This window comes from Echiichthys vipera (genome assembly GCF_963691815.1).
Source record: "Echiichthys vipera genome assembly, chromosome: 8".
NCBI classification, from domain to species: domain Eukaryota; kingdom Metazoa; phylum Chordata; class Actinopteri; order Perciformes; family Trachinidae; genus Echiichthys; species Echiichthys vipera.
In genome coordinates this window covers 2,910,526-2,931,768 of record NC_139833.1, presented here as the reverse complement: position 1 = coordinate 2,931,768, position 21,243 = coordinate 2,910,526, and the positions used below count along the sequence as shown (strand labels likewise).

Genomic DNA, 21,243 nt, shown 5'->3' with positions numbered 1-21,243 from the left:
ATAGACCCAGCAATTCCCCCGTAGAGTACGGTGGCGTTGAAAACCTTCCCTATAACAGACAGGAACGTCAGACAGACCCAGCTCTGTGGAGGACGCACATCTGTCTGCACCGGAGAGAGGAAGAGAAGGAGAGAGAGAGAGAGAAAAGACGGACAAAAGACAGAGAGACTGACACACTTCCAGAGATGCAAGCAGCCAGCGAGTAACAGTTACTATAACAATAGCTATTGTAATGTATGCAGTGCCCAGGAGATGAACTGGCACCTCTCCAGCCACCAGTCCACACTCCTTTTACAGGGACTCAAACCAGCAAACCTCCGGTTCCCAGCCGAGTCACCTATGGACTGAGCTACATTTTGCGTAGTTTCATCATGCTGATGAATACATTTGTATATTTTAAATTTGCTTTTAATTAGTAGGAGTAGTACTAGAATAAATATGGTGCCAAAAAGACTTTATAGGCTTTTCTTACTACATTAACAAGTAAAGTTACGTATCTTAACGGGCCCTGTTTAATACATCTCAGTGTTAATGCTGAGACGGATCAGGTGCTTCTCATTATGGGATTAGAAAGTGAGCATGGAGCCTTTTCATGGTCTCAGGGGTTGTGTGCCTTCATGGGAGAGCTCGTTTGCCATCTGCTGCACAGATTTGCTGAGATAGATGCATTAATTTTAAATGATACGGATGAATAATAGTCTGGAAAGAATGTTAATTCTACCGAGCATCTGGGATATTTCAAAAAAAGCAAAGGTTTCCAAATAAAAGGGGGATGAAAAATGGCACAATTCACGAGTTTAGGGTTGATAACAGATGCAGAAACATATTTTTGTACACATTCAGCGATCATCACTCATTAATGAAGTCTAAATATTGAATGACTGTGCTTCCAGGTGACCACCATCAAAACAGTAAAGCAGATGGACGACCTGGTGAACCTGGGCGACGGCGCCGCCTGGCATCAGAAATGGAAGATAAAGCTCACCACACTCTTCCATCAGGTGACCGTTTGTTTTTTTATTTTACTGACACAGTGGTGGGGTGGTTAGCACTGTCGCCTCACAGCGAGGTGGTTCCTGGTTTGAATCCCGGCTGGGGCCCTTCTGTGTGGAGTTAGCATGTTGTCCCCGTGTCTGCGTGGGTTTTCTCCGGGTTCTCCGGTTTCCTCCCACAGTCCAAAGACGTGCAGGTGTTCGGTTCATTGATGACTCTAAATCACCCGTAGGTGTGAATGGTTGTCTGTCTCTGTTCGTCTCTATGTGCCCTGTGATAGACTGGCGTCCTGTCAAGGGTGGACCTCGCCTCACGCAAGATGTCAGCTGGGATCGGCTCCAGCCCAGGGACATGAAGATGAATGATGGATGAATGACATGTGTGTTTGTTCCTTCAGGTGTGGAGTAACTTCCAGACCATTTTCTCCCCTGAGTACCGCCGCACCACCTACATGATGATGGCCGTGTGGTTCTCTATGTCCTTCAGGTAAGAGGAGGTTACAGAATGGTGCAGTACGGCAGGTTTTTCCGGCTCTTACTCAGACTTACAGTACACACTACAGAGTCAGTAACATGTATTTGCTGCTGGCTAGAGTTAATCTCAGCTGTACTGTGTTAATGTTTGTCCAACATTATCACATGCCCCCAAATCACACGGCGAGGTCGTGTCAATACTGCTGATACACAAGGATGACTCTGTTTATAGGTCAGAAGAAAACAAGTCAACAGAGAAGCAGAAGCACAAAAGATTGAAATACGTTACACACATTCACATGCTGGCTTCATCTGACATTGTAATCCAGAGTGCAGAGTTACCTTGAATTCCTGGTGTGCTAACAGGATATTCATGCACACGTTAACGATAGAGGCGTCATCTTTTCTCTGTGGGTCTGATACTGTTGTGACGGCATCGCTCTCACTTCCCCTCTCTCCTCCTCCTCTTCCTCATCCAGCTACTACGGTCTGACAGTGTGGTTCCCCGACATGATCAAGTACTTGCAGAAGCAGGACTATTCCTCGCGCACTAAAGTTTTCTCCAAGGAGAAAGTGGAACACGTCACCTTTAACTTCACCCTGGAGAACCAGATCCACCGCCAGGGGAAGTACTTCAACGACAAGTGAGTCGGCCGCATCCCCATCCTCAGTGTTGGTCTGTGGTTACATGGTGTCAGGTGCCTTTATTGTATGTTTTATCTCCAATACTTGGCGGATACATTTATTCATAACGTGTAAACACTGCGGTGTAGTGAACAGAGGACCAGAGTTCTGCTTTTAACGGATGAAAGCTGTGCAGCCGTTTCCTTTGACGTTGCCTTTTCAACCTGAACTCTGCTTTTGATTTGAGTTGTTAAAATTCAAACGGTCATTTTGCATCTTCCTTTCGTCTCCCTCCCCTCCCCTCTCCCACGCTTCACCTCCTCCTCGTCTTTTTGCCTCCGTGTCTTGACTCAATCGTCTCTATGTGCAATGGCTCGCAGGTTTATGAACCTGAGAATGAGGTCTATGGTGTTTGAGGACTCGCTGTTTGAGGAGTGTTACTTTGAGGACATCACCTCCAGCAACACTTTCTTCAAGAACTGCACCTTCATCGCCACCCTCTTCTACAACACAGGTAGGATACACACACACACCTTTACACACACACTGATACTGTGAACACCAATAGGTAACAAGGTAATTATAATGAGCATAGCAACAGATCTATTTCTACAGTCCGTGCACGGCTGAGCGCCATGTTTTCTTTTAAACTGGTTAAATGACCTCAGCAACAGTTAAATGTCTGTTTCTATTGTTACGACATAGCTCAAACAAGGACGAGTTGCAACTTAAAAATGCTAATTTCATCAATCAAATGAAACAAGAATATGTAAATTCCTGTAGAACGTAAACTTTCTGATTGTCCCCAAGAGGAAATGTGTCTTTCAGCCAGATGAGACACACACAGGTTTGAGCGTTAAACACAATTTAATATGTATCAAAAAACAAAAAAGACAGACATGAGTAGTGTCTGTGATGCATGGATGAGTGTGCTGTGGGGACGAGGAGTAGTGCAGAAAAAGAAACCAATAAGAAAACAGCTTTGCGTTGAAAGGAGCCAGTTGAGGTGGTTCAGGATCATCTGGTAAGGATGAACCCTGGGCGCCTCCCTAGGGAGGTGTTCCAGGCACGTCCAGCTGGGAGGAGGCCTCGGGGAAGACCCAGGACCAGGTGGAGAGATTAGATCTCCACACTGGCCTGGGAACGCCTCAGGATCCCCCAGTTAGAGCTGGTTAATGTGGCCCGGGAAAGGGAAGTTTGGGGTCCCCTGCTAAAGCTGCTGCGCCCGCGACCTGACCCCGGATAAGAGGCTGAAGATGAGATGAGATGAGAACAAACAGAGGAAGACAGAAGCCTGGCCGAGGGTTGATGTATATTGCCTGTTTTTACAACTTACACCAGTTTGTAAAACGTATAAACCCCTTAAAATAGTGAATTAACTCTACTTCTGACACCTAAATGCGGCGTAAACTGGGCATTGCACCTCCACTAGACTCCTGCTGGTAAACGAGCCAACGCTGTCACTGTGCTCCTGTCGTTCCCTCTCTCTTTGTCCTTATTCTCTCCATCCTATTTTTAATGCTTTCAAAACAAACAAACGCTCTTTTAAGCAGAGCTGTGGGCACGGTTTCACTCCTTTGTGTTTGCTGCCATTGTTCTCCTCTAATACCACGATGGATGGTCTTTTCTTCCATTAAGACAATGTCCGTGTGTTGCACCTGTCTGGGTAAGTTACCAGTGTTACCAAAACAAAAGTCCTGACCATCTTTTTGTATCTTGCAATATTGTGTTTGAGCCGACACGGTATTTCTCCTTCTGCTGAGAGCTGCAGAAACCAGCTTTCACTGCTTGTCAAAATGGCTCAATTATGTTGCTTCTCTCTCTCCGCGGGGTGACTGGCGCTACACCAAATGCAGCGTTGCCGAGCGGCAACATCTCCTAGCAACCCCGGCTGAATCCAACCCGGCTTTGTGATTGCAGACGCGTCACTCTTCTCAAAACTATACCATTGATTTTTCCTCCACCGAAATGACAACAAAAGATGTCACCGACGTATCTTTGTACACTTTAGAAAAGAGACACTATAGGTCCAGCAGCTGTGTCCACACACACACACACACACACACACACGCACACACACACACACACAGGACCTTCCGCTCGCTTTGTTCGTTGTTTGCAGTCTTGAAAACATGACGAGCAATCCCTCACAGCTGCTATCGGCCGCAGACAGGAGTTCCTGCTGTGACCGGGTATTAAACACGCGTTTGCTGCTAATGCTTCATATCTGTGGGAGAGCGTCACCGTCTGATAGCTGCCACAGTGTACTTTCATTATCACAGTGTGGCATCGCTGATGAATGCAGTTGTTGGTCTGTCTGAATGCTTCTTCTTCACAACTTATCAGCTTATAGTTTAGTTTAGTATTATTGCAATATGTCGTTAATTGGAAAAGGTGTGTTCATCATCACCTGTGCTGCCGTACACTGACTCTTGGAAGATTGTATTGAGCTTTGATTCTACATTGGAAAATATGTTTTATATCATTAAATACCTTTAAAGGAATTGGTTGAGACCTTTTAAATGCATCTAATGATTTCATTGTTCTTTCCCTGCCGACAGATTTGTTTATTTTGACTACTTTCTGTTTTATTTTATTACATTTCTGTTGTTTTGTGACAGTCAAACAAACAAATTGCTTTTACAACAACAACAAAAAGACAAAGTCAAACCTTTTCGCTGTAAATTTTCATAATAGAGATTAAAATACATACAAGACGATTATTTTGAGCTTTGATTTTACATTGGAAAATATTTTTAATATAATAAAACACCTGTGGGGTTTAAAGGAATCTGTTGAGACATTTTAAATGCATCGTATGATTTCATTGTTTATTTTACTACTTTCTGTTTTATTACCTTCATTTCTGTTGTTTGGTAATCGTCAACAACAACACATCGACAAAGTCAAACCTTTTCGCTGTAAATTCTCATAATAGAGATTAAAATACATACAAGAAGATTATATGGAGCTTTAATTCTTCACTGGAAAATACTTTTTATATCATTAAATACCTTTGAAGGAATCTGTTGAGACATTTTAAATGCATCTAATGATTTCACTGTTTATTTTACTACTTTCTGTTTTATTTTATTACATTTCTGTTGTTTTATAACCGTCAAAAAACCCACAACAACAAAAACAACAGCAACAAAAAGACAAAGTCAAACCTTTTCACTGTAAATTGTCATAATAGAGATTAAAATACATACAAGACGATTATATTGAGCTTTGATTCTACACTGAAAAATATTTTTTATATCATTAAATACCTTTGAAGGAATCGGTTGAGACATTTTAAATGCATTATATTTGATTTCATTGTTCTTTCCCTGCCGACAGATTTGTTTATTTTACTACTTTCTGTTTTATTTTATTACATTTCTGTTGTTTTGTGACAGTCAAACAAACAAATTGCTTTTACAACAACAACACATCAAAAAGTCAAACCTTTTCGCTGTCAATATAATTTTCATAATAGAGATTAAAATGCATACAATGAGATTATATTGAGCTTTGATTTTACACTGGAAAATATTTTTTCTATCATTAAATACCTATAGGCTGCAAGAAATGTGTTGAGATATTTAAAACGCATCAAATGATTTCATTTTTAAGTTCTTTCCCTGCCGACAGATTTGTTTATTTCACTATTTACTATTTTATTTATTACATTTCTGTTGTTTTGTCACTGTCAAACAAACTCATTGCTTCCACAACAACAAGACATGAAAAAGTCAAACCTTTTCACTGTAAATTCTCATAATAGAGATTAAAATACATACAAGACGATTATATTGAGCTTTAATTCTACACTGGAAAATACTTTTTATATCATTAAATACCTTTGAAGGAATCTGTTGAGACGTTTTAAATACATCTAATGATTTCATTGTTTATTTTACTACTTTCTGTTTTATTTTATTACATTTCTGTTGTTTTATAACCGTCAAAAAACCCACAACAACAAAAACAACAGCAACAAAAAGACAAAGTCAAACCTTTTTGCTGTAAATTTTCATAATAGAGATTAAAATACATACAAGACGATTATTTTGAGCTTTAAATCTACACTGAAAAATACTTTTTATATCATTAAATACCTTTAAAGGAATCTGTTGAGACATTTTAAATACATCAAATGATTTCATTGTTTATTTTACTACTTTCTGTTTTATTTTATTACATTTCTGTTGTTTTGTCACTGTCAAACAAACAAATTGCTTTTACAACAACAACACATCAAAAAGTCAAACCTTTTCGCTGTCAATATAATTCTCATAATAGAGATTAAAATACATACAATGAGATTATATTGAGCTTTGATTTTAAACTGGAAAATACTTTTTATATCATTAAATACCTGTGGGGCTGCAAGAAATGTGTTGAGATATTTAAAATGCATTATATGATTTCATTTTTAAGTTCTTTTTCTGCCGACAGATTTGTTTATTTCACTATTTACTATTTTATTTATTATATTTCTGTTGTTTTGTCACTGTCAAACAAACAAATTGCTTCCACAACAATAACAACAAGACGTGAAAAAGTCAAACATTTTCACTGTAAATTTTCATAATAGAGATTAAAATACATACAAGACGATTGTATTGAGCTTTGATTTTACACTGGAAAATATTTTTTGTATCATTAAATACCTTTAAAGGAATCTGTTGAGACCTTTTAAATGCATCTAATGATTTCATTGTTTATTTTACTACTTTATGTTTTATTACCTACATTTCTGTTGTTTGGTAACCGTCAAAAAACCCACAACAACAAAAACAACAGCAACAAAAAGACAAAGTCAAACCTTTTCACTGTAAATTTTCATAATAGAGATTAAAATACATCCAAGAAGATTGAGCTTTGATTTTACACTGGAAAATACTTTTTATATCATTAAATACCTTTAAAGGAATCTGTTGACATTTTAAATGCATCATATGATTTAATTTTTAAGTTCTTTTTCTGCCAACAGGTTTGTTTATTTCACTATTTACTGTTTTATTTTATTACATTTCTGTTGTTTTGTCACTGTCTAAACTAATTGCTTCCACAACAACAACAACAACATAAAGACATGAAAAGTAACATTTTTACTGTCATTTTTTGTCACAATAGAGATTAAAATACATACAAACTTACCATTGAGAATTCACAAAAATGAGCCTTTGATCAGTTTGCTCCTAGTGTCGTTTTATGCGAAAGTGTTGAAATCACAGTGATTAAAAAATGGACTTCTCAAAACGATCTCTCTCTCTCTCAGTGGGAGATGATCTGGGAGGTGCAAACAGCGCTACTGTGCAGGGTATTGGTTCTTTCCTGGCCTTTGAAATACGTTTCATCCTGCAAACTGTCTGCAGAGATGCCCATGTAGGTGGCCTTTCATCATATTTACAGTAGAAAGTGCACATGTAAAACTGTGGGATTTCAGTTCACGCCCCTGGTGGACAGTGTCCATGGTGCTGATTCAGCCTGACTCTAAACTGTATGACCTACATGTGGTGTTCTGTCATCTGGTGTAACTATTACATATTTATCGGCTTCACAGCGCTGGATCGAACACAACTTTGATTTTAAAGGTGTAATGACGTGATGTATGAAACAAAGAGGGATGAGTGCAAAACTGCCCCTCACTGGCATCTAAAAATAACACAAAACACGGTGGTGTGGTGGTTAGCACTGCTGCCTCACAGCGAGAGGGTTCGAAACCCAGCTGGAGTTTGCATGTTCTCCCCGTGTCTGCGTGGGTTCTCTCCGGGTTCTCCGGTTTCCTCCCACAGTCCAAAGACGTGCAGGTGTTCGGTTCATTGATGACTCTAAATCACCCGTAGGTGTGAATGGTTGTCTGTCTCTGGTCGTCTCTATGTGTCCTGTGATAGACTGGCGTCCTGTCCAGGGTGGACCCCGCCTCACGCCCGATGTCAGCTGGGATCGGCTCCAGCCCCCCACAACCCCGACAGGGACAAGAGGCTGAAGATGAATGAATAATTAATGAACAACCGAAAAACATGTGGCTGTTATTTCCAGGGTCTACCAACTATAGACGATGTCTGGTCTGAGACTTTATCGCTGCATTTCACCCGTGATTAACCCGTCAGAACCTGTGCTCCATCACTCCCCCCAGGACGAGTGTGTCCCTCCACATCAGACGTTACAGTGAGCCCAGGTTGCTGTACCAGCATGCTGACAGCCGTGCTGGCGGCCTGCGCTGTCTGAGTAATGAAACTCAGCAAAGGAAATTAGAGCAGGATACTGGAGCCGCCGCAGCCCGTTCTTTATACGGCACAAGCCAGAACTGCACCTTTTTTGGTATTGAATTGCAGCTGTGTGTGTTTTTATCTCAGAGCACAAAAGAGGATTCAAGCTTTGTTTGACAGGCTCTCGGCAGAAATTGCAGCTACATTTCCACAGTTGAATATTAACTGATTTTAGCACCAATCAACTGAATCAACAGAGTTTATCTCAGATTTACTCTCAGTGGTTCGGCTCTCTCTAGTACTCTCAATTATAAATAAATCTCATCTCATCTCATCTTCAGCCTCTTATCCGGGGTCGGGTCTCGGGGGCAGCAGCTTTAGCAGGGGACCCCAAACATCCCTTTCCCGGGCCACATTAACCAGCTCTAACTGGGGGATCCTGAGGCGTTCCCAGGCCAGTGTGGAGATCTAATCTCTCCACCTGGTCCTGGGTCTTCCCCGAGGCCTCCTCCCAGCTGGACGTGCCTGGAACACCTCCCTAGGGAGGCGCCCAGGGTTCATCCTTACCAGATGATCCTGAACCACCTCAACTGGCTCCTTTCAACGCAAAGGAGCAGCGGCTCTACTCCGAGTTCCTCACGGATGCTGAACTTCTCCCCCTCTCTCTAAGGGAGACTCCAGCCCCCCTCCTGAGGAAACACATTTCAGACGCTTGTACCCGCGATTTCATGTTTTTAATCTAACTTTCATTTCTGCAGGATTACAGTTACAAAAATCCAACATTAACAACATTTTATCATCACTGTTGCCATCTTTTCTCCACCATCCTGTCAGAAAGTTTACTAATGACCCCCCTCACCTCCGCTCCCTTTCTCTCTCCTCTCTCGCCCTCCTCTACCCCCCCCCCCTCTCCCCAGACCTCTTCAAGTACAGGCTGGTCAACTGTAAGCTAATGAACAGTACGTTCCTGCACAACAAAGAAGGCTGCCTGCTCAGTGACGTCAGCGACGAGAACAATGCCTACATGGTCTACTTCGTCAGTTTCCTGGGCACCTTGGCCGTGTTGCCGGGCAACATTGTCTCCGCGCTGCTCATGGACAAGATCGGACGGCTCAGGATGCTAGGTAATATGAGCGCAAGGCCGCGTTACTCAGCACCGTGTGTAGTCAAAGAAGATTAGTGGAGAAAGAGTGGGAGTTGAGTTTACATCAGTGGAAAATTGAGCGTTATAGACGTTGAGAAACACAAACTCTTCTACCTTACAACCCCCAGGGCTCTGGGTCCAACGATCCAGGGTTAAACCCTCCGAAAATATATATTTCACTATAAATTCCCATGTTTTTGTTTGGGTCTGCACGTGGGCTAAATGATCTGGACAGAGCATTGATGGGACCCTGTTTATTCCCCTTTTCTGTCATGTGCTGTGTGGTCTAACATCCCAGATCACAGGCTAATAGTGAGTTCCAGATGACGTAGGATTGTCTTCTCTTCACACGTCACTCTTTCCCCCCCACCAATCTCGTTTCCCCCCTCTTTGTCTCCCTCCAGCGGGCTCCAGTGTGATCTCTTGCGTCAGCTGTTTCTTCCTGTCCTTCGGCAACAGCGAGTCGGCCATGATCGCTCTGCTCTGCCTGTTTGGAGGAATCAGCATCGCCTCCTGGAACGCGCTGGACGTGCTGACCGTCGAGCTCTACCCTTCTGACATAAGGTAGGCGTGTCCTGACATCTCCATGACATCACCGTGAAGTCAAATGACCTCGTAAGCGTTGCCCTAAAATGATTGGTTGGCTCACAGGGGGGGATGACAGTGATGGTAGGTTGAGATCATGTGACGTAAAGTGCTGAGCTGTCTCATTGCCATCTAATGGCCTCAGTAGGCCTCAGAGCCCCCCTTTAAAAAGCTGAGTCGGCAAATTCTGCTTGGATTCATTCAGCGAAATGCAACCTAACGTGAGATAACATAGGAGTTTTTGTGAAACATAATAAATAAATGTTATCAAAGCAAGGACATGCATGTGTTGTGGTCGCCCGTCTGCGTCCAGAGTCAGAGCAGAGTTTTGGTTTGTCCTTTTTAGGAGATGTGGCTCCACCTTGTGATTACATAGCGTCCCTGCAGCCTTTACAATAAATGAAGTGTGAACGCAGACACTCATTTTGACTGCTGACAGAAAACGGCTTTATCTGGGAAACAGAGTTAAAGATGAATCTTCTGTTGCTCTTTAAATACGTTATCTTAACCCTCCTGTTCTCCTAAGGGTCAATTTGACCCCATTTAATGTTTAACATCTCTAAATAACGACGTCTTTTTTTGTGTTTTTTTGCTTTATATTTATGAGTTTTCCTCATTTTATGGGGACAACTCATAAAAAACCTAAAGTTCTCATGATTATATATATTTGTACTTGTCTCATCGGTGTTCCTTTGGGTCAGTTTGATAATCTGGATGATTTAATCATTATTATTATTATTGTCTATTTTACAATTCAAATATTATATGAGGTCAAATTCATGCTGCTGTCCTTGATAACGGGCGTTACTTTCATTCCAGATGTTACAAATAACACAAACTAGCATTAAAATAACAGACTTACTTTAAAACACACACACAGAAATCCCTCCATGCAGTTTAACATCAGTGATATTTTTCATTCTGTTAAATAAAAACATAAAGTACCCGACTTCACTTGAGTCACACATTGATTATGATCATTTTACAGATGTTTAAACTGCTACGGTCAAATTAACCCCAAGAATAAATGGTGTTAGTCAAATTTGAGGGCAACAGGAGGGTTAAAGAAACAGACAATAACCCGACTGTGCTCTTATTCTTTCCTCTCTCTCTTTCCTCAGGACCACGGCGTTCGGCTTCCTCAACGCCCTCTGCAAATTAGCGGCTGTCTTGGGTATAAGCATCTTTACCTCCTTCGTCGGTATCACCAAGGCCGTGCCCATCCTCTTCGCTTCGGGGGCGCTGGCGGCGGGCAGCTTTCTGGCCCTCAAACTACCAGAGACGCGGGGTCAGGTGCTGCAGTAGTATGCGGCACCAGCAACTTTCTGGGAGGGGGTGAGGGGGGGCAGAAGAGCATTCACCCCACTGTGAATGCACAACTCAAGATCCCTCCAAATCCTTCTCTCTGACCCCTCCCTCATAACGATAGAGTAAAGTTTGTACACGTAACACCACGCAGAAGAGCGACACACACACGCGCGCTGTAAATATTTGGGGCTGGGGATGATTTGACGGGTTTAGTGAACGCCTGAATAAACATGGAGCTGATGATTGGAGGCAAAACTAATATTCAAATGTTGAGTGAGAGCATGACGTTATAGTTCACTTAGATTCCACGTTTATACGTACATGCACCCGGGGTTGGAGGTCAGGGGACGGGGGGTTCTTGATAATGAGCCGCGCAAACAGGCTCATAGACATGACCACTAGTCATCGCTGCAGAGCTCTCTGTAGTCACCTCCATTCTTATGAGCAAAGTCAACTCACCTACCCAGTTAAGTTGAGTAATTTGCCGTTTTTTGGACAAAGAATCAAAAATGCGATATATTTTAATGCCTTGATTTGAAGCATTTTTGACGTCGCGTGGGTTAAAACCAAGACGCAGCTCCCGTGGCTTTCTCACAAACACCCTTCGTCTCCTGAGGTCTTGTGTCGGTGTACAGACTTACTGCCATTTTATAGATTATAGGACATTCCAGGTTTCCTTTGGTTATTGTCGGAAGATCAATCGAGCCCCTTCTCCCTTTAAAGAACATCGTTTCCAATCATTCATTCATTCATTCATTCATTCCTTCAAATCAGTTTAACAAAATACGTTTCCCACGCGGAAGTGAAAAGTGCGTGCTGTCGTGATTGCATCACAACGACAAAGCTGTTTGTTAGAGTGGACGTTTAAAGCACAATCATTCGCCCCCTCCAGAGAGTCACGCAATCACACCGTGTGTCCCTTTGTAAGAAAGGCCTTTTTAGTACCTCCCCTTCTCTTCCAGTTTCCATGTTTGTCTCTTATAATATACGTTTTGGATGGTGTTATGCATGTCACAGAGTGTGTACGTTAATCTATGAATCTATAGAGAGTCCAACATTTAAACAGCGTTAGGGGAAAGGTCGCATCGCCGGCTTACGTCACCCTGATATTTTATTCTTCCTGCAAAAGACAGCACAGTGCTTTTATTCTGTGACACCGTAACCATTGATGAACTGCACCAAACTCTTCTTAAAGCACACGTGAGAATAGTCCTTTATTACCTTCAATCATGCACGTGTGTGTGTGTGTGTGTGTGTGTGCGTGTGGAAGAAGAGCAGGTAATCACGAGGGAGGACAAAAAAAAGTTCCACTTCCCCTTTAGTTTTGATGGTTTTTAGTGCAGGCGTGCGCGGGACGACGGAGAAACTATAATCTAATCATTGGTGTGAACTGAATGTTTCTGTTAACGTGAGCGTGCGTCTTAGTGCAATATTGAACCCTCTCGTGCAATATTGAGATTTTAATTGATTTTTTAAGGCAAGGCAACTTTATTTGTAACGCACTTTTCATACACAAGCAGACTCAAAGCGCGTCACAGCAACATGTCATGGATTTAAATGCATTACAGAAAGACAAAGAGGATAAAAACAAGGACAATAATAAAAACAGTGCGGACGTTAAAAGTGCAGAAATTTAGCAGAAAGCTGAGGTGAACATAAAAGTGTTCAGTGTAGTTGTAAAAGTGGTCAGAGTGGGTGAAAGACTCACATCTTCAGGAAGTTGATTCCAGCTGTTTGTTGCATAATGACTGAAAGATGCTTTCCCTTGATTTGAGTTTACTCTGCAAACATCTCACAGATTGGCCTCAGAGGATCCAGAAGGCTAGAACGCGCTGGTTAAATGTCTTTTACCATTTCATATTTGGCAAACGCTCGGATTTGTGAACGGTTTTGGGTCGAGCTGTGCAGATAACTGGACTTGGTGTGATGATACACTGGAATTAACACGTCTTTTGCCCTCGGATCGAGACCGGATGAAGGATTAGATGCTAGCATTATTAAAATAAAGCACCTATGGGTGTCACAGTGATCCAGTAAAGCTCCGCTGTGGCTGCAGGTTTTCATTCCAACCAAGCAAGAACACACCTGACTTGACTTACTCCATCACCTGAACTGTCTTCACACAGTTGATTTGTTCGACCAGGTGTGTTTTTGATTGGTTTGAATGAAAACCTGCAGCCACAGCGGAGCTTTACTGGATCACTGTGACACCCATAAAGTAAAGAAAGCAAAGAAAAGAGCAGCGTTTAACAGAGTTGTTCTGTTTTATTCTTATTTTTCCTTTGGGACGCATCACATGTTGAACATTGAGGATGAATTGCGGCTGAAAATGATCATTCTGCTAATGTGGGTATAGGTTATTATACAGATGTAGCTTTGATTCACCGTAGATGACTCACTGCCAAGGGCTGATTGTCATATACCCCATGTTGGTGACAGCACACAGAGTGTTGGCGAAATATCATCGCCACATTCTCCGGATCTAGAACGCACGGCCGGTATGTTCACAATTGCACGGGTAAAGAAAATCAATCATTAACACGTCAGATTAACAACAACAACAAAAAAAACCTTTCTTCCAAACTGCCATTTTGTAGGATAGCAGCCATACGTAGACGCAAGACGGTTAAACAAACAGACAACGCGTTAAATGCACTAAATGTACGCTGTCGTACATGCACAATCGCATGCAGCCTCGCCAGAGACTTAGCGAAGAACGAGGCGAGCGTTTAGCACGAGCACAAAGACCAAAAGTTACCGTAATGACAAGATTGTGGAACGCGAGTGCAGTTGTGAACATAGGTGCTGCGAGCGTCGATGACCTGCCCCTCACGTTCGCTCCCTCGCTCTCACACCGACCCAAATTTGACATCCGACCCGTTACCTATGAGCGTGCCATGACCACCACCTCTCATCAATTATTGCCAAATATTTTCTATGGCCTGAGTTTACACATTACACCGTCCGTTCTCCGTTATAGATATGAATATATGTAAATAAAAGTACTTATAATAGAACTAATAAGATAGCTCTTCAAACCTTTTGACCCCCTGGAACTGTATTGCAGAGAGTCTTTGTACGTTTCCAGCCATCGATCGTGTAAAATATGAACAACTGGACTTATTATGATAATGAAGACGTTTCACGACTCACCTGAGAGTCTTTTCAAGTCCAGGCGCTTTTGTTTTGCAAGACAAAATGGCGGCGTCACGAGCCAAAATGGCCACCAAGTCAGAAAACAACATTCCCCCTTTAAAAAGCACATTGTTAGTATATAAATGCACATTAACTGTACAAATATAACAGCGTCAGCGGTCCTATCTCCTGTGTGTCGTCCTGTATCACCCATGAAATTTAAGAACAGCGATGTCAAGGTGTGTTTGTTCAACACGGAGCGCCGTTTAAAGCGATAACGCCGCCTCAGTGACTCAGTCCAGGCTCCGTCCCAGTTAAAGACGTTTCTCGTAGATGCATATCTTAGCTTATTTTACAGGGGTTTTTTTGTATAATCAACTCGTTGCCCGAGCAACAGTCAATCGTGAGTGCAAAAAGTTAACAAAGCAATAAGTGTTTTGGGGTATTCGTCTCTTATTCTCTCGTGGATCCGGAGCACGTGACGACACGCTGGCCTCGTCCACTAAAACGCTGAGTGTTGGCTTAATAATGACACAGCTAACAATCGCGTGCTCTCGGAAACAACCCTAAGTCTCGAGGCTTCTGTCAATAAGATTGCATTGCCATTAATTAAATGTAACAAAGACTTTATCACCTTTGTCATCGTGCCGTGCCGTAGCAACCGTAGCCGATTATCTGTGAGTGTAGAAACTGTTCGTGGAACCATGAATATAAAAAAAAGGTCTAAAAAAAACAAAGTGTAAATGAACAATGCTGTGTGTTGTCTTTGATTTTGTGTATTTTGTAAATGAGAATGAAATATAAGTAAATACATCAATGTTAAAACGCGGTTATGAGTCATAGTTAGCGTAAATGTGACGGCATCACTTCTGTTCAAAAGGTGTGTGAGATTCTTTTCTTATTTTTTCTCCTTGTTGGTTTTGGAGCGGGTTTGCACGACGCCGTGCAGCCGACCCTCCGGAATCACAGTGGACAACAAAGAACCATGAAATAAACAAAAAGTATGAAAAGTCATTCTTTACTTTATTTCTTTATGTCAGTAAATGTTGGTTTGTGTGTTTTACTGAAGCCCATTTCTGCCAGCGTGAGGAAAAACAAGATCCTGTACGTATTTATAGTGAGTTAGCATATGAAAATAATTAGAAAGTATCTCAAATGATGAGAAAGTGTTTAAAAATAATGATTTAGTATCTTAAAATAATGAGAAAGTGTTTAAAAATAATGATTTAGTATCTTAAAATAATGAGAAAGTGTTTAAAAATAATTAGAAAGTATCTTAATAAGGATTTAGTATTTCAAACTAATAAGTAAGTGTTTAGAAATAATGAGTTAGCATCTCAAAGTAATGATTCAGTATCACAAAATAATGAGAAATCTTAAAATAATGATTTAGTATCTTAAAATAATAAGAATTAATCTTAAAATAATGATTTAGTATCTCACAATTATCAAAAAGTCTCATTATAATGAATTAGCATCTCAAAATCATGAGAAATCATCTTAAAATAATGATTTAGTATCTCACAATTATCAAAAAGTCTCATTATAATGAATAAGCATCTCAAAATAATGACAAAAGTATTTTTAAATAATGATTTAGTATTTAAAAATAGTTAGAAAGTATCTGAAATTAATGAGAATGTGTTTGAAAATAATGAGAAATCTTAAAATAATGATTTAGTATTTCACAATTATTAGAAAGTCTCATTATTTTACTGAAGCCCATTTCTGCCAGCGTGAGGAAAATAAAGATCCTGTGAGTCTTTTCAATGAGTTAGCATCTGAAAATAAAGAGAAAGTGTTTAAAAATAATGACTTAGTGTCTCAAAATAATGAGAAAGTGTTTAGAAATAATGAGTTAGTATTGCAAATTAATTATTTAGTATCTAAAAATAATGATTTAGTATTTCTAAATAATTAGAAAGTACCTTAAATTAATGATTCGGTATCTCAAAATATTGGGAAAGTTTTTAAAAATAATGAGTTTGTATCTCAAAATCACGACTTGGTACCTTTAAGTAATGAGAACGTATCATTATAATGATTTAGTATCTCAAAATAATGAGAAATAATCATAAAATAATGATTTAGTATCTCACAATTATTAGAAAGTCTCATTATAATGAATTAGTATCTCAAAATCATGAAAAAAGTATTTCTTAATAATGAGAAAGTATTTTAAAATAGTTAGAAAGTATCTTTATAAGGATTTAGTATCTCAAATTAATAATTTAGTATCTCAAAATAATGAGAATGTATTTGAAAATAATGAGAAATAATCTTAAAATAATGATTTAGTATTTCACAATTATTAGAAAGTCTCATTATTTTACTGAAGCCCATTTCTGCCAGCGTGAGGAAAATAAAGATCCTGTGAGTCTTTATAATGAGTTGGGATTTAAGTGTTTAGAAATAATGACTTAGTGTCTCAAAATCATGAGAAAGCATTTTAAAACAATGACTTAGTATCTCAAAATATTGGGATAGTTTTTAAAAATAATGATTTAGTATCTTAAAATAATTAGAAAGTCTCATTATAATGAATTAGTATCTAAAAATGATGACTTAGTATTTCAAAATCATGAGAAAGTATCTCAAAATAGTTAGGTCTCATTTTAATGAGTTAGTATCTCAAAGTAATGAGAAAGAATCTTAAAATAATGATTTAGTATCTGAAAATCATGAGAAAGTATTTTAAAATAATTAGAAAGTATCATTATGATGATGTAGTATCTCAAAATATTGACTAAATATTCCTACCTAATAAGTGTCTCAAAATAATGAGAAAGTATCATTATAGTGAGTTAATATCTCAAAATAAATGATTCAAAATAAGGACTTAGTACAGTATTTTAAAATAATAACACTTCCTGAAGATACTGAGACACTAAATCTTTATTTTCAGATTCTAACTCATTAAAATGAAACACACATGTATTTGTTTTCATCACACCGGAGGAAACGTGCTTCCTTGTATAATAGATAACAGATAATATTTCATATTTAATATATAACATATTTCATATTAAATTTATAACAGATAATATTTCATATTTAATATATAACAGATAATATTCCATATTTAATATATAACAAACTCTGTAAATGGTTAAAATCCTGCAGTTGAGGCTACCGGACTACAACGCGTTAAAAAACTACAACCCCCAGAGTGCGTTCTAGCACTTCCGGTAAGTTGCGTATCGGTACCAGGCAACTGACTTTAGCAGAGGTGAGTAGTTCACTGAATCCACTTTACGCGCCGCCTCTGTGATAAACTTTAGTGTGTTAATAAACGGGTGTATTATTTAATATGGAGCCGTTACAACATCTTACTGTTCTTACATAAACTATTATTATTATTTTATTATTACGAGAGCTAACGGCTAATGCTAACAAACAAGCCGGGAGTTAGCTTCCGGTTAGCTTAAATGTTGAGCTAACGTTCCTCAGCTAACAGCGAAACCGACACTGTGAAGACATTAACGCTGTTACAAATCAATGTTACAGCCTTATAAGTCAGAATTATGGCTGCATGTATCCGGGTGTGCTCCGCTACATTGTTTTTATAATCCTTACAACGTTTTTTTATTTTCAAAAGTATGATAAACATGAATGCTACATTATAAGCAAAGAGAAATGTGTGAATAAATAAAAACATTTACACAACCTTACAGGCAAAGTAGCCATGCACAGATGAAGGATTCAATGTGCCTCCTTAATGTATGTTTATTAACAAATGATAAATACATATGAATGTTAATAATTGTAATATCTTAGTATTGTATGCTGTAGCTTAATGAAGTTTACCTGTTCAATTCATGCCTAAAACAGCTCTGCCATAAATTCTACCTATGATATGTTAAGATTCAAGAAGCTTTATTTATTATTATTATTGTGTAACAGTTTCAATACAAAGATGGGTAAGGATCAGCGTAACAATAAGCTAACATATATCCAATAAATATAAACATAATAACATAAAATAAACCAAGCAATGAACTAAATGTGACAGAGTGCAACAGACATTGTGGTTAAACATAGGTTAGTACTATATACAACAATACGCAGCGTGTAGTTTAGCAGCATGTTGAAATAAAATAAGCACTTAAACATTAAGGTGTTGTTCTCTAGGTCAATTCAGTGATGTTACAATTATACTGACGGGGGGTGTTTCCAAATGTAGGCGACCTTAGCACAACATCGTGTGATTAGCACTCAGGTGAGGCTCAAAGATAACAGGAAGTTGTTTTTTAATACTGGCGGACATTACTCAGCATCTCTGACTCCTCTCCTTGGTGTTATTGGACAGACAGTGCATTTGTACAGTAGGTGATTTAAGATTAAAGATGTACTGATCCAGCTTTTCCTTTCCTGAATCTGCTCCCAATACTTCAACTCTGACTATCTACCCGTACCATGTCCCAGGCTGATACCAGTGTGACGTGTAAATACATCTCAGAGCTTGTTATTAAATCCAGATGCCTACAAGACGATGAATATCTTTCCTATCACTTAAATACGCCATCTGCATTTATACCCATCTGGCTTTCTTAGGTGGTCTCCTGCCACAGCCTCTGATGCTGCCTACGGTCTCCCGCTGCGTCCGTCCCATCTCTTCCAGTCTTGCCTTGAGACGGCCTCTGGCCAACTTCAGACCGCACATGGACCCAGACCAGAGCCGGCCCGTTGAGAGGTCTATCAGAACCAAACTGACTGACACGCTCAAGCCGGACCACTTGGAGGTCCACAATGAAAGCCACATGCACGCCGTGCCCCCCGGCTCTGAATCCCACTTCCGTGTTCTGGTCGTCAGCTCCCAGTTCGAGGGTCTGCCGCTGATAAAGCGCCACCGTCTGGTGAACGAGGCTTTGAAGGTGGAGTTAAGTAGCTGCGTTCATGCGCTGGCTATCCAGGCAAAGACTCCTGAGCAGTGGGGAAATAACCCCTCCCTGGCTAAGAGTCCCCCGTGCATGGGAGGCTCGAAGGGAGATCACACAGTGGAGGAGAAGCTGAAGGCCGGGGGGCGGGAGTGAAGGGTCGGACTGTGACGCTGTTGGACTGAACCGTGCAGAAGGCAGGTGGATGCTGTAGAAGAGGCCATTTTATTAATAGCACTCAGGATTCTGCTTCAGATTTCAATACAAAAATGCGTGTCTATGGTTATTCTATCACATTAAAACATGAACTGTGTACTTTAAATCAGCATTGTGTTTAAAGGTGCATTTTGGGCAATCAAACAAATGTTATAATAGCTCGTCCCTTCACATTGGGCAGTTGATTTAGGACAATACAGAGGCAATTTCATAGGCTAATCTCATTTTTCATTACCCTTTATAAAAAAACGGGTAATGAAAAATGAAATTAGGCGGTACAGTGGAGTGGTGGTTAGCACTGTCGCCTCACTGCCAGAGGGTTCCTGGTTCGAATCCCTGCTGGGGCCCTTCTGTGTGGAGTTTGCATGTTGTCCCCGTGTCTGCGTGGGTTTTCTCCGGGTTCTCCGGTTTCCTCCCACAGTCCAAAGACGTGCAGGTGTTCGGTTCATTGATGACTCTAAATCACCCGTAGGTGTGAATGGTTGTCTGTCTCTGTTTGTCTCTATGTGTCCTGTGATAGACTGGCGTCCTGTCCAGGGTGGACCCCGCCTCACGCCCGATGTCAGCTGGGATCGGCTCCAGCCCCCCACGACCCCGACAGGGACAAGAGGTTAAAGATGGATGAATAAATACCCTTTATTTAACCTGTAGGAATATTCCCATTGGGATTTAAAATCTATTTTCCATAGAGTCCCGGCCAAGACAGCAGCGTAAACACACACAAGTTTCACATTTAAAACCAAAACAACACACAACTTAACACGATAAATCAAAATAAAACACATTAAAAATATAAAAGCGGATCAGTGCTCAGAGACAGAACATGTGCAAATTGTATTTATAGGAGGATTATCTATATCAGTAAAAGTCCTCAGTGATTTCATTGCTAATATAAAAACATATATAACAGTGTTATGAAATAAATGTAAATTGAAAAATGATCTTTTCTAGTAAGATAGTAGTGGCTCTAGTTCAGCAAACACCAATTAAGTGATGTTTGACAGTGACTCGTGTAGTTGACATGTTATTCTTGTGCTTGGATCATCATTTCAGTACCGGCAGCTCAACACAGGAGGGCAGTGTGCGCACAAACAATATGACAAACTGTGTGAACAGGCTGGTAAACACAACATGCCTTCATTATTCACCGAAAAGTCAAATTTTCCACTCAGTTTTCTTTTTCTCCCCGTGATTGTTTGTGTAGTCTCACTAAAAAAACAATGTAGAGAGAACAAAAGTCAGCCCAGCACTAATGTGTGAGACACTGAACCACCCAATAATCCTAAAATCAAAATCTAATATCAGCTGTTTTAGTTAAAACGCATAAAAGCAAACGACACAAACAAAGTGTCTTAAATGAAGGGGGACAGAAGTCATTGATACAGTTATCCTATGAATCATAAATGACTGCTAAATTAGATTTATTGGCTAATTATTGTATTAGCTTTCCTGTAATTGGCCGAACAAACGAGAGGACAAAAGTACAAAATGTTCAGTAGTTTGCGGGGATTTCAGAATGACACACTCTTCACTGTGTTTGCATGCATACATGTATGTATGTATGTGTGTGTGTGTGTGTGGGTGGGTGGGTGGGCGTCTATTTTGGTCCCAGGGTTGTAGCTGTCACCGTGAAGGTCTTCTTGTCCTACCCTCGACCCCGATGACGGCCAAAAATCCCTCCTCGA

General features: G+C 40.3%; 2 protein-coding genes across 2 annotated transcripts in view; both read left to right on the top strand.

Annotated features, from left to right (window-relative positions):
* The window catches only part of sv2a (synaptic vesicle glycoprotein 2A), a gene marked incomplete at both ends in the record, with an annotated part of 34,874 nt that extends 23,547 nt beyond the window's left edge, over window positions 1-11,327 (top strand). Inside the window, 7 exons of the mRNA XM_083917640.1 lie at window positions 894-1,001; window positions 1,391-1,479; window positions 1,946-2,110; window positions 2,471-2,604; window positions 9,211-9,417; window positions 9,842-10,001; window positions 11,144-11,327. Coding sequence (XP_083773766.1) covers window positions 894-1,001; window positions 1,391-1,479; window positions 1,946-2,110; window positions 2,471-2,604; window positions 9,211-9,417; window positions 9,842-10,001; window positions 11,144-11,327 — 1,047 coding nt within the window. The remainder of the gene's footprint in view (window positions 1-893; window positions 1,002-1,390; window positions 1,480-1,945; window positions 2,111-2,470; window positions 2,605-9,210; window positions 9,418-9,841; window positions 10,002-11,143) is intronic.
* Window positions 11,328-17,659: 6,332 nt separating this feature from the next.
* On the top strand, window positions 17,660-19,631 carry bola1 (bolA family member 1). The gene is made up of 2 exons (XM_083918096.1): window positions 17,660-17,694; window positions 19,020-19,631. Exon 2 carries the CDS (start codon window positions 19,043-19,045, stop codon window positions 19,496-19,498), a length of 456 nt encoding a protein of 151 aa, XP_083774222.1. The 5' UTR covers window positions 17,660-17,694; window positions 19,020-19,042; the 3' UTR covers window positions 19,499-19,631.
* The last annotated feature ends 1,612 nt before the right edge of the window (window positions 19,632-21,243 follow it).